Below are 18,321 nucleotides of genomic sequence, written 5' to 3' on the forward strand. Positions count from 1 at the left end.
TACTGTTTCCAAACATGATGGTTATACCCTCAGCGTTTGCCAAACAAATGTTATACGTCAGAAATTAGAGAGATTCGGTAAACGTCTTTTTGACCATTGAAGGATAAGACAGCGTCACCTTGTGGTGCACCACTGACGCACAGCAGCCAGGGCCTGTAAACATTAACATGCATGAAAAGGGGTCGACGAGCGACCAGGCGAGAAAGGAGTAGGTTGGTGAAGTGAGAATGGGATGAGGTTAAAGATCAGGTGACGTAAGGTTGAGGAAGGGGAGAGGTGATGCTCACGGTGGAGCTGAGGTTGGGTTGAGGCAAGGTTGAATTTGGGGTGAGGTTGAGCTGAAGTGAATTGGAAGTGAGATGAGGGTGAGATTGTATTGAGGTAAAACAGATGAGATAAAGTGAAATAAAGAGGTGAAATTGAAAGTGGATTGAGATGAAGCTGAGGTTAGGAAATTGACTAGGAACTAAAAGGAAACCCGGAAAATAATTTAATACTAGTCCTGTATTGCATCAAGTGAGCATAGCAGGTGAGATAAATGCACTCTAGGTTTGCCCCTCCCTCAAATAACCTTGAAGAAAATTGGGCCATGTGGTGCATCGCACAGCACACATGTAGGACTGCATTATATACAAGGTCATTGCCTTTACAGGCACACAGGCTTGAAGGGATACTAATGAAACGTTGTTTGTCTCGGGGCCAAAGAGCAACACATCTTTCAGGCTTACAAATGCGTGTCAGTACAAAACAATGAACGCACAGGAGGGAAATGTTTGTGTTGTGGGTGCCTATTTTCTGTAATGTGTCCTTACATGAAATAACTTCCAACTGGAAATACCATGCCTCAGGAAATAACATCAGTTTTAAAATAGCTGTCAGGAGAAATCGCCCATCACTGTTCTTATAACTTTTAATACTGCATCAAAATGTATTGCAGTAAATAAGGCCCTCGCAGTATTAATGCTTCTAGATACACCGGGTTTATGCCAATGTGTAAACCTGTGCTTTTCATATGAGGGGCACTCTTCCAAGTGGTTCTAAAATGTAGGTTGTTCACCGTGCCAGTCTGTTATGGGTGCCTCCCTGGGACACTTCTGAAGTTTGTCGATGGCTGCCACAAAGGGAGGGGGCAGAGGGGCACTTTGCGGGGCTCAGCTCTACTTCAGAAACATTTGTGTTGTAGATCTTTATTTATTTATTGGTATTTCAGAAAAAATCAACAGCATCTAGGTAAGGTTCACAGGGCAAGGGTTGGGAGAGGTGAGAGCCGTACAGGGTACTTGCAGTGCACAGCAAATCATGTGCTCATGAATACGAAATGTGGGCGAGGAAACACCATGTAGACAGAGGTGGCAAGGGTATACAGAGGTATAAAGAAAGCTAAGGTCATATGGCGCTTATAACTAGAGACGAAATACAGAGGAGGTGATCAGCCTTCAAACAGGGCACATGAGCAGGCAGAGGAAGTGACTCTGTGACTGGTGATGTCAGTGCAGCAGATAAAGGTCCAGTTGCTTCCTTCTGTCCCAGGTGGAGCACCAGGGATCCCCACATGTCTTTCGGACAAGAGTGCATTGGTATAAACTCCCAGTAATTGCGGAGGGGCTCTTGGCAGTGTGCTGCATCGCGCAGCCAGTCTCCCACCTTAGGTGAAGGACCCCGGCCCCAGTGGGTGGCTGCTTGCTGTTTAGCCAGTAGTAATAACATTGCAGTGAGGCGTTGAGCTCCAGGAGGGACATCTTTGACTGAACCCAGGAGGCCCACCTACGGGTTCCGTGGCGGCAAGAGACCGGTAATCTGAGCCAGCTCACTAAAGATATCAGTCCAGCAGCTGGCCTCCTCCGGGCAGTGCTCTGCAAGATGGAGAAAGGTAGGCGGCAGGGCTGCGCACCTTAGGCAATACATCTCCAAGAGGTCCATGCAATGGAGCTGCACGGGTGTACGGTATAATCGAAGCAGGAACTTGAAATGTATAAGCAGGAGAATGTGATTGGGTGACAGAGCAGGAGATTGATGACAACAATATGTCCATTGCACCTCAGAGACGGGGAGGGGTGATGTTGAGTTCCCAGGCTGCGTGGGCTGCAGGGATGCACACTGATGCCTTCACCTGCATTATGGTATATAAGCGAGTGACCAACTTAAAAGGGAAGAGATTTGTTAATAGGTGATCTAGAGCATGCAGCACGGGGGAGGTGCAGGAACCGTGTTATGAAGCGTTCAGCATGCTGTTTGGAGCAGGTAGTAGAGAAGAGTGTTGAGCGCAGAGGGATGGGGGTGTTTCTCAGCTTCAAATGGAGGTAGAAATTGACCACCTGGGTAGGGATCCCCAAGCGTGAGAATACTCCACTGGCAAGCCCGCCATCTAGTTCCCTCATCCATCAGCAGGGTAAGCATGGGGTTGTGAGCGAGTGGTATAGGGGTAGTGTACTGGTAGGAGAGCTGGGCGCCACGCCGTAGACCGTCCCATGCTGGACAGAGCCCACTATGTCAGTCTCCACAAGTGGGGGCTTGTGAGACTGATATAGTGCCATAGCTATGGTGCAGGGGCCACATAGCCGGCCTCCGCCACCATGTGTGGCTGGAACAGTGTGGGGTAGAGCCAGAAATGTATGTATTGGGCCTCGTGTAGTACTGATCAGGCACGCACAGGCCTCCTTGCTGGCATGGTAGTGTAAGGGTCTCTCAAGCTATCGTCGGTTGTTTACCTGCCCAGACCAGGGATAATAAATTAAAGTCAAGGTGTGTCAGGAACTGCGCTGCAAGCAGAATTGGGAGATTATCAAATAGATATAGGAATTTAGACAGGATAATAATATTGGCAATGGTGATCCTCCCTGCAATGGACAGCAGTAGCCTACACCAGGCTGGGGTACACTCCTCCGGTCAGGCCATAACCCTGCCATAGGACATCTGTTGTTCCTGATGAGTCAGATTCCTACATATCGAATGGGCTCAGTGGCCCATTGCAGGCGGTATTCAGACTCAAAATGGACAAGTGTCTGAGGTGAGAAGAAATAAGGTGGATTTCGCCCAGTTGATGTTAATACCAGAGAAGCTGCCAAACCTGACCACCTCTTGTACAATCAGGGATAGATTTGTTTGTGGCTCTCATATATAGAGTGTGATGTCATCTGCATACACGGACACCAGTATCCCCCAGGCCGTGAAGCTGAGGCCCCTGTGGGCATGGTGCTGTCGCAGCTGAGCTGCCATGGCTCCATTGGTATATCGAATAGGATAGGGGAGAGCAGGCAGCCTTGCCTAGTCCCATGGGTGACTGAGAAAGGGGCCGGGGTTGCTTTGTTAAGACGGAGGCGTGCTGTTGGGGATGCATATAGAAGGTCAATCAAGTGTAAGAATGTAGGGCTCAGCCCGAGCTGCAAAGTAGGCTGAACAGATAGGACCACTCTAAGGAGTCAAGCGCCCTAGTGGCATCTAGCAGCACGGCCACCATCCCCAATTGTGGGTCTAGGGTATGCATGAGGGCAAACATTGTTTGGGAGTTGTGGGAAGCTGAATGACCTGATACAAATGTCTTGCTGAACAATGTCAGGCAATAAACTGAGTAGCTAGTTGGCAAGCAGTTTAGCAAATATCTTGTTGTCAACATTTAACCTGGAGAGTGGTCAGTGCGAATCACATCAGTTGATGGCTTTGTCCAGTTTCTGTATTGTAACAATGACCGCCTACTGGAGTGACAGCGGTAGCTGGCCTGGCGTCAGGAAGTCCAAATACATTGCCAGTAGGTGGGGGCGATTTTCTGCGTTGCGATTCGCAAAATCCAGGTCGCAATGCAATTCTGCAAAAAATCGCAAATTGCGATTTTTCGCAGAATGGTATTTTGCAAGAGCAAAATACCATGACATGCAAACAAGTGGTAACTTGGTGCAAAATTTAAAAATGCAGTAAAACTGCATTTTTAAATTTGATATGTAAAGCACACATGCTCCTTTGGCATGTGTGTACTTTACATATGGAAGAAAAAAAAAATGGGGTGCAGGAGGGGGGCCTTAGGCCCCCAGCACCCTGGCCCTTTGCTTTTCCCAAATTGCGATTTCTGTTTTAGAAATCGCAATTTGCGAAAATGCAAAAAATACGCAGCTATGGGCCAACAGGCCCATAGCTGCGAATGGGGCCTGTATCGCAATTTGCGATTCAGTAATTGCATTTGCGATTTTTAAGACATCGCAATTACCGAATCGCAAATGTGATACATGGTCCTTTGCGATTCGGTAATTGCGATTTTTTAAAAATCGCAATTACCGAATCGCACTGGGCCAGATTCATACATCTGGCCCTTAGTCTATTGCTATACAGCCATTTCTTGAGTCAGTACTCCTTGAGCTCACCATGTTTTACAACTGAATGGATTTATCCCATGAGGATTTATTCCTGTACAACATTATTGTATTGTATTGTATTGTAATAGTATTTATATAGCGCTTACTACCCCTGACGAGGCGTCGAAGCGCTTTTCGGTGAGTAGCACGCTATTCTGGAGCACAACAAGAATTAGTGATGGATTAGTATCGGGAAATAATGAGTACAGTTTTAGTATTATTATGAGTTAATTTGAGCCGCGGATATGAGAGTTTGTTAGTTAGGTTGACTGGAGTAATGGAGGGGTGGAGGAGGAAAGAAATCCAGAAGTGTTAATTGGGAGTATATCCTTCATTTACTCAACCCAAAGGCTTGGAATGAGTAAAGTGGGATGGAGGAGGGAAGAGTCTGTGGAAGGGTTAGGGAGAGCATAGTAGCAGAGTGAGATAAATGAGGGAGAATTTAGTAGGGTTGTGTGGGAGGTCATGGTAGTAAAGTGAGGTTTGGTGAGTTAGATGTGGAAGCGGAGGAAAGAGCTTAGGCAGAGTTATTTAGGAGATGAAAGTAGTAGAAAGGAGACTTACAGATGAATTAGCCCATACTTGGTGCTGATCGATTTAAGGGTTCTAAAGATACTCAAGGATCACAAAAGACAGACAAGTCTCTTGTAAGAAAGTGTTAAATCAGAGCAGAAGAATGTATCAAACATTCTCTAATGAAGAAACATATGTCTCTGTGGCCTAAATAGCACAGTGTTACCAGAATCCAAATTCTGCATTTTAAGTCAATAACCTTGTATCTCTATTTATTTCCAGTGAGCTAGCAACCTCAAATGTATCTACTAACAAGGCCTTCGATGTTATGTATTCTTACAGAGAGATCCTGAAAGCTATCAGGTGCCTTCTGTGCTTGCCTCAACACTTTTACTAATCTGCACATTCTGCAAGCTGGGGCTTCTCTTAGCAATGCTCCGGCCTAGTACCGATGCTCTGGCATACAAGCTCCCACTAACTACCACATCCTGCACTCCAGCACACTCCACTCATTCCACTCACTCGACTGCCACCAGTCAGAGCCTCAAACTTTACAGCCCCACTTTACTTTCCTAGCCCTTTGGTGAAGGCCCAACATGTTCTCTCCATGTTCAATATCTTCTTTGGGTTTCTGAAGCATCCGCTTTAGTTGTAACCTTCATTGTCCCAACGTGAATTTCAATTTTTTTTAGGCTCACCTCACTCATCACTCAATGTTACTGCTGCCAATCCCCATCCTTGCTGCACAAAACACAACCAGGTGCTGCCTTTGCTCTGACTCTTCAATCTGAACACTGCCATATAATATTGCTGGAGACCACATAATACTGCCCACTTCCATCTGCTTCTTTTCTTTGAACGCCATCAGGAGAGACGAGATTCCTTCTAGCCTCTAAATACAGCTACTGCCAGCATCAACCACCCTGCTCCACATAATAGCGCCAGAAGCTTAGTGACCGCTCCCTCTCTTCTCTGAAGGAGCTGCTATTCTTAAATTGTTAAAGCTACTGAGGCACATTTTGGATGAGTATACATATATCTATCAATATGCCATAATACAAATGCTTCAGTGCGGCGTTCTCGGTATAACCTAGACACACCAATTAGCACATTTGAAACATCTCTGTTGAATGTCCTTTGTTATGTAAACTCTTTATCCATCCTTTGTTTGATAATGGATTTATTCGTATTTGTTAATGGATGTTAAAGATCACAATAAATTTAAAAGTATACCAAACTTGTCTTGGCTCCATCTAGTGTTAATTTATACAGTGTGGTGTTTTTTTTAATTAAAAGTGTATATTTAGAGATTCGAATTCCTGGATCCTGCCTTTTAATGCCTTTGTGAGCAGCATTAAAATTCAGCAAACATTTGCAAAAATTATGCTGCAATGGGGAATGCTTAGTACAGACGAGTGCACGAAGGGATGAATTGCACTTTTTTCAGTTGAATTTGAGAAAGCCGAGATCGAGAATACACCCAACCACCAACGCCGCCTCCCCCCCCCCCCCCCCCCGGACCCAGTCAGGGGCCTTCCGCCCATGCACGATGTACTGCGCTGACGACGGGTGCTCCTGGAACTCTAGGCCCAACCCCACGCCCACACCGCGGGGGCCTTTGTGAAGCCCCTGAGCACCACGCTGAGTATAATCATGCAAACAATCCATACGGTGAAGAGTTTCAAAAGTCGCAGACATGCGTATTGCTTTCGTGTGTCTGTTCTGGATCTGGCGAGCTACAGCCACTGCGTGGAGTGATTACACCGTGTGCAGCTTACTTCTGAAGTGGTTGACGAATAATCTTCCCCCTGCCCCAAAACCTCATCGCTCTCGCCAGTTAATGATCAAACTAACCAGACGCCAGTCACTCATCAGACAATCGTGGCATCATGCGGATATGGTGAGATAAAAACATGGGTCTCTGAACTGGTCTTCAAAATTCGAATTGAATGGTTCTGCCATGATATGATTGGTCCCCAAATCGGTCATCCTCTTTTTTGTGTTGGAAATGTAAGATGCCAACCCCACATTTTCATTCATGCTCACTTTGACTCGGTTCTGCGTCTACAAGGTAGTCAGTGGATTGGCATGGCGAAAATCCATGCACAACAGTGTACTGCTAAACGTCTCATGTCGGATAACAATAATATCCTGTTATTTGTTTCATATTTGGTAGGCTGTGTTACAGATTACAACTGTTATGGAGGTCTAAGAGTCTTTTCAACTGTATGCACTCATTTGGAGGTATTGGCTACCGGTTTAGTAGGCTAACAATCCTTTGGTTACCCTTGATGTTAGACTGCTTCCATGGTAGACTCCTCCTTTGCTAGCAGTAATCTCCGCCTTAAAGGTATATGAGCTGCAACCACTATCTAATGTGGAGCATTGTGTGACTTCTCACTGGGACAAATCTGTCCAGAGAACTCATACATACTTTTTAGGTCAAGCGCGCAAGCGCTCTGACCTGTTGTAATCCATTGGTGGGCTTTTAACCACACCCAGTGCAGGCCTATCACTCGTTCGTGGGCTTGCCTTTCAAACATCCTTTGTTATTATTGGTAACTGCTTTACGTTTGTCCCTCCTTGGGCAGTTTGGTTACCACCTTGAGCATCAACCCTGTTACAAGGAAAACTGCAAGTTTGCCGATACGTTTGACTGTGAGTGAACTTCTTGATCCTTTAGTGTCTCTCCTTTGCGCTCATGCTAATGGCAGCCATGGCGCTTTGAGTCGGCTCGCTTATGTCAACTGTTTTACTTTTCATTTTCAAATTAAGTGGCAAGAAAAGCCCAGTTAAGAATTTACAAAGTTAACAGTTCTAACTCGAGCAAACTCAAGACCAATTGCATTGCAAATGCTTGTTTTCTTTCCAAAGGTTGTGCCTGAATGTTGTGTTAGTCACGAGATGGGACTTCTTATGCTCTTTTCTAAGTTCGTCATCAGACGCACAGAGTTTTATAGTTTAATTCTGGATTTCAGGACAGCTCAGACTTTATTTGGATGGCTTGAAGTCTTCAAGGAAGTGAAACTGTGTAACGCAATGCATCCCTTCACCTGCCAAGGGGGTTTCTCAAGTTTCCACTGCCCTCTAGAATCATTTCATAGTGCTAGATTCCACGTGATCCACTTGATACTCTACTCCATGTGCGTTTTGTTACCAATTTTTACTCGGTAACCTACTGCTAGACCTGGCCTCCACCTGGTCACGGGGCACATAGGCACCTATGCTTCTTGAGGATCACTGTTTTATTTTGATGATAGTTCCCTCTTATTGGAGCAGTAATATTTTGTTCATCTACTTAGAAATTATTGATATTTATATTTTGTTCTGTGAAAGCTAACGTTACATATTTAGACATTTATTTTACCAATCAATGTCAAATTACTCTTGGATTTTTATATGGGTTTAGTGGTGTAAGTAGAAATATATAAAATAAAACAATACACTCAGCTTAAAATAAGCAGCATTATAATATAATAATAATTACCTTTAAGCCTTATTGGGAAATCCCATCCGTTTTTAGTTTCCTCTGCAGTCAATGTGATCAGGGCAAGTTTAGTTCAAAGCATGGAAAGTCACTCAAAAAAAGACATAGGCCCTCATTATGACCCAGGTGGTCTTCTGACCGCCAGGGCCACAGTGGCAGTTTCACCGCCAACAGGCTTGCAGTGAAGACCACAACATTATCAGTGTGGCGGTTTGGCCTCTGCCAACCCGCCACATCTCCGCTCAGACCGCCAGGGCGGTCGGACTTGCTGGGCCAAAGATGAGCATCTCCGACCAGGCGGTCCACAGAAGATCGGCGGTGGCATTATGAGCCGCCTTTCCACCAGGGTTTACGCGACCGTAGCACTGCCACGAAAACCCTGGTGGAAAGGCTACCAGTGATAGGGAATTTTTCTCCTGTCACTGGCAGACAAATCACCCCCCCAGCAAGCACAATACCCCCCTCAGGTCCCCTACCCTCACCCTAACCCTCCAGGTACAACAACCCCCACCTCCCCTCCAGGTACAGCACCCCCCTTCCCGCGTACATGCACACGCACACTGACATACACGCATTCACTCACATGCATCAATACACGCATTCACTTAGACACTCATACTCGCATTCACAACACTCATACTCACATCCTCTCCAACATACATACACGTATACACACACGCATACACACTTACATTCATACATGCATACACACATACACACACAATACCCCCACCCTCCCACCCCACTCCCCTGTCAGACGATCGACTTACCTGGTCCGGGGAGGAAGTCGTAAGGCAGGGAACGGGCGCTTCCAGCTCCGGCAGCACCCCACTATCAGGACACTGTAGGAAAGTACCATCTTGCCTGGCATGTTACCCCCATTTTTACTTGTGTGTCAGTTTGTTTTTGCCTGTCTCACAGGGATCCTGCTAGGCAGGACCCCAGTGCTTGTAGTTGTGGCCTGAATGTGTGTTCCCTGTGTAGTGCCTAACTGTGTCAGTGAGGCTCTGCTAATCAGAACCTCAGTGCTTATGCTCTCTCTGCCTTTAAAATTGTCACTGCAGGCTAGTGACCATTTTTTACCAATTCTAATTGCCACACTGGAACACCCTTATAATTCCCTAGTATATGGTACCTAGGTACCCAGGGTATTGGGGTTCCAGGAGATCCCTATGGGTTGCAGCATTTCTTTTGCCACCCATAGGGAGATCTGACAAATCTTACACAGGCCTGCCAGTGCAGCCTGAGTGAAATAACGTCCACGTTATTTCACAGCCATTTTACACTGCACTTAAGTAACTTATAAGTCACCTATATGTCTAACCCTCACTTAGTGAAGGTTCGGTGCAAAGTTACTAAGAGTGAGGGCACCCTGGCACTAGCCAAGGTGCCCCCACATATTTCAGGGCAACTTCCCCAGACTTTGTGAGTGCGGGGACACCATTACACGTGTGCACTACATATAGGTCAATACAAATATGTAGCTTCACAATTGTAACTCTGAATATGGTCATGTAACATGTCTGAGATCATGGACTTGTCACCCCATGCCAAATCTGGTACTGGGGTGCCAAGCCCATGCATCCCCGGGGCTCCAGCATGGACTCCGGGTACTGCCAAACCAGCTCTCTGGGGTTTCCACTGCAGCTACTGCTGCTGCCAACCCACAGATAGGCTTCTGCCCTCCTGGGGTCTGGGCAGCCCAGTCCCAGGAAGGCAGAACATAGGATTTCCTCTGAGAGAGGGTGTTACACCCTCTCCCTTTGGAAATAGGTGTTAAGGGCCTGAGAGGAGTAGCCTTTCCTGGCCTCTGGGAATGCTTTGAAGGGCACAGATGGTGCCCTCCTTGCATAAACCAGTCTACACCAGTTCAGGGATCCGCCAGCCCTTGCTCTGGCACGAAATTGGACAAAGGAAAGGGGAGTGACCACTCCCCTGTCCATCACCACCCCAGGGGTGGTGCCCCGGGCTCCTCCAGAGTGTCCTAGACCTCTGCCATCTTGAATGCAGAAGTGTGAGGGCACAAGGGAGGCCTCTGAGTGGCCAGTGCCAGCAGGTGACGTCAGAGACCCCTCCTGATAGGTGCTTACCTGACTAGGTGGCCAATCCTCCTCTGAGGGCTATTTAGGGTCTCTCCTGTGGGCTTCTCTTCAGATAACGAATGCAAGAGCTCACCATAGTTCCTCTGCATCTCCCTCTTCGACTTCTGCCAAGGATCGACCGCTGACTGCTCCTGGACGCCTGCAAAACTGAAACAAAGTAGCAAAAAGACTACCAGCGACACTGTAGCGCCTAATCCTGCCGGCTTTCTCGACTGTTTCCTGGTGGTGCATGCTTTGGGGGCTGTCTGCCTTCACCCTGCACTGGAAGCCAAGAAGAACTCTCCAGTGGGTCGACGGAATCTTCCCCCTGCTAACGCGGGCACCAAACTTTAGCCTCACTGGTCCTCTGGCTCCCCTCTCATCGTGACGAGCGTGGTCCCTGGAACACAGGAGCTAGATCCAAGTGACCCCAACAGTCCAGTGGTCCATCTGTCCAAATTTGGTGGTGGTAAGTCCTTGCCTCCCTACGCTAGATAGTAATCCTGTGTACTGTGTGAACTGCAGCTGCTAGGGCTTCTGTGCACTTTTGCAAGGAATCCTTCATGCACAGCACAGCCCATGTCCCCAGCACTCCGCCCTGCATTGCTCAACTCCCTGAGTTGACCACTGGCTTCGTGGGACCCTCCTTTGTAGTGTTGAGATGACTGCCATGCTCAGTTTTCTTGAACCCGTGTTTAAGTACTTCTGCGGGTGCTGCCTGCTTCTGCATGGGCTCTCTGTATTGCTGGGCACCCTCTCTGTCTCCTCTTCCAAATGGTGACCTCCTGGTCATTCCTGGGCCCAGGCAGCACCCATTTTCTTCAACCGTGACCTTTGCAGCTAGCAAGGCTTGTTTGCAGTCTTTCTGCGTGGAAACAACTCTGCATCCTCCAGCACGTCGTGGGACATTTTCTGTGCAAAGAAGAAATTCCAGGCATCTTCCGTTGTTGCAGAATCTTCAGCTTCTTCCACCCGGAGGCAGCCATTTTGCACCTTCATCCGGGGTTTAGTGGGCGGCTGCCCCCCCCTGGACACTTTTGTGACTCTTGGACTTGGTGCCCTTCCTTTACAGGTCCTCAGGTCCAGGAATCCGTCTTCAGTGCTTTGCAGTCAGTTGTGGTCTTTGCAGAATCTCCTATCACGACTTTAGTGTGTTTCTGGGGAAGTAGGGTAACTTTACTCCTACTTTTCAGGATTTTGGGGTGGGGTATCTTGTACACCCTTAGTGGTTTCTTACACTCCCAGCGACCCTCTACACATTACACTAGGCCTGGGGTCACTAAGTGGTTTGCATTCCACTTTCTTAGTATATGGTTTGTGTTGCCCCTAGGCCTATTGCATCCTATTATATTCTACAGTGTTTGCACTACTTTATTAACTGTTTACTTACCTGATTTTGGTTTGTGTGTATATTTTGTGTATTTTACTTACCTCCTAATGGAGTATATCCTCTGAGATATTTTTTGACATATTGTCACTAAAATAAAGTACCCTTATTTTTAGTAACTCTGAGTATTTTGATTCTTATGATATAGTGCTATATTATATAAGTGGTATAGTAGGAGCTTTGCATGTCTCCTAGTTCAGCCTAAGCGGCTCTGCCATAGCTACCTCTATCAGCCTAAGCTGCTAGAACACTACTAATCTACTAATAAGGGATAACTGGACCTGGCACAAGGTGTAAGTACTATCAGGTACCCACTATAAGCCCGGCCAGCCTCTTACAGACACCATCAGGCCCTATTATAGGTTGTAACATGGCTGGTGGAGTCCTTTTGGCGGGGCAGAACCAGTGGTAGAACCGCCCCTGTGCCTCCGCCCGCTAGCATGACTACTGCTGGATTTCTGCCCAAATGTGGCAGAAATCCAGCAGTACTCATAATATGGTGGGCGGAAGACCGCAAGCACTGGTGGTCTTCTGGCGCCCGTGGCTTTGGCGGTCTTCCAAAAAGACCACCAAAGTCATAATGAGGGCCATAGTTTCTGTTTTATTCCATTCCATAGAAAATAAATTCACATAAACAGATTGTCTTCTGTATGCGGAAAAATCTGAAGAAAAAGAAAACAACTGGGAGTCTTATTCATAATTTACTGTTACTGTGCTTGGAAAAATTACACTCTAGTCCTGAGGCCTGGAAGGACCTCACATGATTACATCCAGTGGGTCTTGAACGCGGGGCATTAAGTATTATGAATACAAAGGTCATCATGACGAGTAACTTGTACTTTTTCTGCTTCTTCTTGTAGAATATTTTGGAGCAGTTTAACCCAGCGTTAGAGAACCTGGTATATCTGGGAAACAACTACATGCAGGCCCTAAATGGTGAGTATGAGTGCAAGCGTTTTACAGATGAGTGAAAGGAACAGATTCAGCACCAGGTGGACAGGCCTGGGCACAGGTAAATGAGTGAATGCATGGACAGTTGAGTGCAAGTCTCTTCCTTCCTTGCTCTCCTTGAAAGCTGAATTTGGAGCAATCCTGCCTTTTATTAAATACACATAGGGCTTCCTTCTCTGAGTTTAAAAAAAATTATTTGTGTGTTTTGGTGGCTTTTTGACAGTGTTTTTCTACATTTTGAAAATCCATCTTTCTGTTTTGCATGGATGTATCTATCTCACATATACAAATTCTGTTGTCCTCTCTCTTGCTATCTCACTGTCTCTCACGTGGTCACAGCTTCTCAGACTCCCAGTCTCTTAGAACTGTGTCTGGCCTGTGTGCCCACCAGCGGCTCAAGACTATCTTATATTCAAATATTTGTTGAGAAATCAACGTCTGTGTGCAGTTGGAGGCCATTCATTGGATGCTTTCTAAACATTATGAACTGTCTAGCAGTGATCACTACTGGCCACAAGAGGTGCCATGTGGAAATTTTAAACTTAAGGGTTGCACCACATTGATTGGCTTCCTTCATTCTGAAACACCCACAAACAAATTCTTTCTGGTTGGTCACCGCTGCTTTTCGCCCAGGAAAGCATTACATTCTTTGCATAGCATTCATTTCACTTTGTGCTTTCCTCAAGGCTGCAGTCAGATAGGGTTCCCGGCAAAAGTGGTATGCTGTGTCTCCGACATTCACAGAAACATAAATATCCTTATGTGGGGACCTTTTCTTAGAACATCAACTGTTTTATTATAAAAACACTTCTCTGCCCTATACACGTTAGAGGGAGATTCCATCCAGATGACCACGACTGCATGCTGACTGCTGAAGACTTTGCTACAGCTGCTTGCTTAGACTGCTGAATCCCTGGCCTACATGGGGGCGTTGTCTTTTTGGACAACAGGCTTCCTTGTTCATATATGGGGAATGGTGTCTTCCCAGGAGGAAAACCTGAAAGGCAAATTAGTGTTTATCACGCTGTGCTCTAACGTAGCTTATATAGGAAACAAATATATTATTCCTAGTGACAGTATGGTGGGACTGTTTTTGTATTTCACTCTCCTTGTCGCAATTTTGCTTCTATCGTGTTTAATCATCTTAGTTATTGCAAAACATGCTATTTTATCCAAGATGCAGTTACTTCAATAACCCTCATGAACTATACTCTGCTTCTGTTTGTCTTTGTCTGTGTGAGACTAATGTAACTCAGAGAAAGGGATGAAATCTGATCGACCTCGATTCCCCTGAGGAGTCCTCTATGTCATGCGCCCAATTGCCACAATCATCCCTGCTCATGGGTGGAGATGAGGCACTGCTATTTGGCCAGAGAACCCGGAATGGGCAGACAGGTGTCACATGGTGTGTGATTGTACTCAGTAATCAACAATTCTGCTGCCCAAATCCAGTAGTCTCATTGGGATAATGAGAACCTAGGCGACAACATCACTGCACCCTACCCCACTTTTTACTCAAAACCAATGCATTCTAAGCCACTGCAGTCTATGCCAATCTACTCTGCACCACTGCACATTATGGCACTTCACTCTGGCCACTCTATGACACTCCACTCTATGTAGGTCTACTCCAGTGTATGACACTGTACTTCACTCTATGCCACTCCACAACACTATCCATTCTACAAAGCTCTACACAACTACCACTATGCCACTCCATGCCACTTTACTCCACTCTATTCTACAACTCACTACTCCACTCTATTCTACAACTCACTACTCTACTCTATTCCACTCCACTGAAAGCCACTGTACTCTGACAGTCTATGCTACTCCACTCAATGCCATTCCACTCTACTACACTACTACACTCTATGCCACTTCACTATACAACAATCTACTTCATACTAGGCCACTCTACTCTACAACACACTACTCCACTCTATGCAACACCCTCTACACCACTCAACTCCAGGGCGCTCTTTGTCACTCCACTCCCTTCACTTCACAACACTCTGTGATACTCCACTTCACTCCACTCCAAGCCCCTCAACCCTACACCACTCTGTTCCACTCTACTCTACTCCACCTAATGACACTCCACTCCATGCCACTTCCCTTTACTCCACTATCTTTTAGCCATGCTGCACAGCAGCCACGCTATTGTACAACACGGCTAAAATATTTTGGCAAAGCTAATACCTCTTGCAGAGGCAAAACTCATTGGCTTTTCAATGCTTGTTTAAACTACCAACCAGGCTGCATGGCAGCCGCACCGCTGTACCTCATGGCTAAAAAACACATTAACAAAACCAATAGCTCTCATATCGTAGGTGAGACCTATTGACTTTGCCAATGCTTGTTAAATCAGTCATTGGGTAGACATTGAATTCTTTTAGTACTGTTACAGCGATGCCCATTTTCAACACAGACATATCTTCAATTTATAATTAGCTTTTCTTCACAAGTAGAGGCTTATCTAAATCCAGTTTACCAGCCCCCTCCAACACTTCCTCTCATTTGTTGCTAGTAACAGAAACAAAGCTAAACAAAAATACAGACTCCTTAATTTAGAAATATGAAAACGATTTTGGATGTAATCATAAGGATAGGATTTTAATTTTAGACATTGCTTGAGAGTGCTTGTCAGAGGATTTATGCAGAAATCCTACGCTTTATCAGCTCAGCATATCCCAGCAGGTCAACAAGGCATGTAACTCAGACAAAAAGATACAGATAGGAGTGAGTCACGGCAGGCGTCCATGCTCTCTCCTCAAGGCAATGCCTGTGGTGTAGTGTAGAGAGGACCAGGGTAAGCCATGCCTCTTACTGCTCAGTGCATCTCTGATGACGCTCTACTGCAACCCATCCTCCACCCACCACTCCTCGGACTCTCCAGGCAGGTGGCAGCAAAATGTCGGCAGGTGTGATTTTTCATGCCACGTTCGTTTAATTACACGGATATCGAAGGACTTCACAAGTATTACCATCATTTTGTGAATCGCAAAATTGTGATATGCTGGAGGGTCTGTGTGAATAATAATACATCAGGTCCGTCCCAACCCTAAAACAAAACCTCTTTAAAGAACACTACGTAAAGGTATAGTAACAGTCCACAGACCAATGACGTCTACAGTCACTTGTTGACTGTATCCTTGCCTTTGACCATTCACAGTGTTCCGCTGCCTACTGGCCGGGTTTGTGCTATAAAAATACCAGTTTTATACATACATACATACAAAAAACTGCATAAGGGTAGGACATACAAAAACGACCTTCCCTTGAACACTGACGCATCAACCAGTATCAACATAATTCTAACAGCATGACTTCTAAATAATTCAAATTACAATAAACTAATAAATATATAGAGTTGTTAGGTGTAATGCTAGAATTACTTGCAAGACATTCAACGAGACATTACCTACAAATAAATTAATACATTTATGGTGGTTTGATCCCCTGGAGATACAAATGTAGTTTATTCCACAGGGGTCTCTTCTTATTTATCATATTGGGAGGTGTCAAGGCTATCTGAACTTCTTACCTAAGAGACCCCCGCCAACCGCGCCTGTATAGAGATGTTGTTCGCATTCTTCCAGTTTGCTACTATCAATTCTATTCAGAATGTTAGGAGTAAATAAATAATGAAAATATCCTATGCTAACAAAGGTAGAAACTCCCTTGAGGCACCCATTTCCAAATAAATAGAAGTGGAATATGTCACTCTGAATTTTCTTATGTTCTTTACGCCCTTTGATTTTTAATCTGTTCTCTGTTTACTCTGAAGTTTAATATGATCTCCATGTCAGAGCCATTTCTCCTGCTGCATGGCAGAGATACATAGTCACGCGCTATGTAACAAGTGGTAAAACAATGCATTACAAGTTCCATCTGTGGTCCTTCGAAGAGGTAACTAAGACAGAAGCAATGTCCCCAAGACAATGACTGTACTTAAGGTTTTCCCTCCCATCATGGCTGCATGTCAGAATACCTTACCATGAAATATTGCGTCCCTAATGTTGTTTACAAAAAATATTGCCCCATTGGATGTGGATTTTTTTATTAGTATCTCCAATGGGGCGATACTTTCATATTGTTCCTTTGGTTGTAGATTTTCTATTATTAACTCTAATGGAGGCGATACTTTCATGTTATCCTATTCGGTGTAAAATTTGTATGAGCAACAGCAATGGGTAAATACTTTTATATAGTCCATTTTGGGTGTGGATTTTCTACTGTTGACTCCAGTGGTACGATATTTTCATATTACCCAGGTGGGTGTAGGTTTTGGATTAGGAGCACAAATGGGGCATTATTTTGTAAGGCTGTTTACGACACAGTATGTATTTCAGACCATATTCTGGCACCATACTAGCTCCATTACACTGTCAGGGTGCCTTGAAAAGAGGGACCGGTACTTTAGCTCTGATTGCTCGCTCTCAGTTTTTTCTCCTGCCCATGAGCTACATGCTGTTTGTGAATGTCTGGGTCTGGTACAGGGCAGGACCATAAAGCTGTCTGGCGGACTTAAAGGGTGAGACTCGTGTTCTTGAAATTCCCACAACTCACAACTTACCATTTTCAGTCCTCCGCAATGGTGCGCTGTTCTGGGTCTTTGGGAAGGTCTGTGGCAATAACAGGCTAGTGTGGTGGTGATGCTAACACCATCCTTTCACTAGGGATGCTTCCTGTCTACAAACTAGGACTTCAGTGAGACAACAAGCACATGAGGCCAATGTCCAGGAAAGGAACTGACTAGCTGTACTTTTGCTACTTTTCCAAGTACTAGCTGCAGAGACCAGTCATGTTAGCAGAGGGAAGTTTTGCTTTTCTCTTGGTTGGCCTCAAAGCAGGTAAGCAATCAGTCTTGCAGGCACCTTCATGGGAAGCTAGTGAGAAACTAGCTTGGTGTAAAGGATCAAGCATTCCAGCCTAAAGTCATTCATCTACAAGAAAACTCATGTATGGGGCATAGCAGTTCTGCCAGCCTGAAGGAAGGGGAGAGGGTGGTGGCCAAAGGCTGTCCTGAATAAGGGAACTAAAATACTGCAGGCATGCCTTCCTCGAGATGAGTTGCCCCTCCTGTATAGTGCCCCATTCTTCGAGGTAGGAGAGACTAAATAAATGTCACACTGTGTGGCCTGCAGACCTCACACAGGAGTTACAGTAAGGGCCTACTAAAGACCTGTTGAAGTGGGTGGTTCTTGACGCCGCTGGTCACAAACTAGGTGGTCTCCTCAGAAACTAGCGAAGAAGACTACTGCTTCGTGGAAAATAAAATATAGAGAGGGAGATACTGTTAGAGAGAATACTGAACGTGGTCCTCTGGTTCTGGCTTCGAAATAAACAACAACGGAGGGAAAAGGTCAAGAGGGGTATTTTCAAGGAAAAGAAAAGTCGGGGTGCAACAGCACTTTCCTAAAGCTCCATACTTCACCCCACAAACCCATCCATCACTTCATGTGACAGCCCCTCCCTCCATTACCACAGCCCTTGTTTTCGCTCCATTTGATAGAGCCCGCCCTGTTTGCTGAGTGCGCCTGTCACTGACCTGTC

At 45.7% G+C, this 18,321-nt stretch overlaps 1 protein-coding gene across 1 annotated transcript in view; it reads left to right on the forward strand.

Moving 5' to 3' along the window:
• The window catches only part of BAIAP2L2 (BAR/IMD domain containing adaptor protein 2 like 2), a 114,449-nt gene that overhangs the window by 24,224 nt on the left and 71,904 nt on the right, over positions 1–18,321 (forward strand). The window contains exon 2 of the mRNA XM_069231344.1: positions 12,672–12,747. Coding sequence (XP_069087445.1) covers positions 12,672–12,747 — 76 coding nt within the window. The remainder of the gene's footprint in view (positions 1–12,671; positions 12,748–18,321) is intronic.

Source organism: Pleurodeles waltl, chromosome 4_2 (assembly GCF_031143425.1).
Source record: "Pleurodeles waltl isolate 20211129_DDA chromosome 4_2, aPleWal1.hap1.20221129, whole genome shotgun sequence".
Classification (NCBI taxonomy): domain Eukaryota; kingdom Metazoa; phylum Chordata; class Amphibia; order Caudata; family Salamandridae; genus Pleurodeles; species Pleurodeles waltl.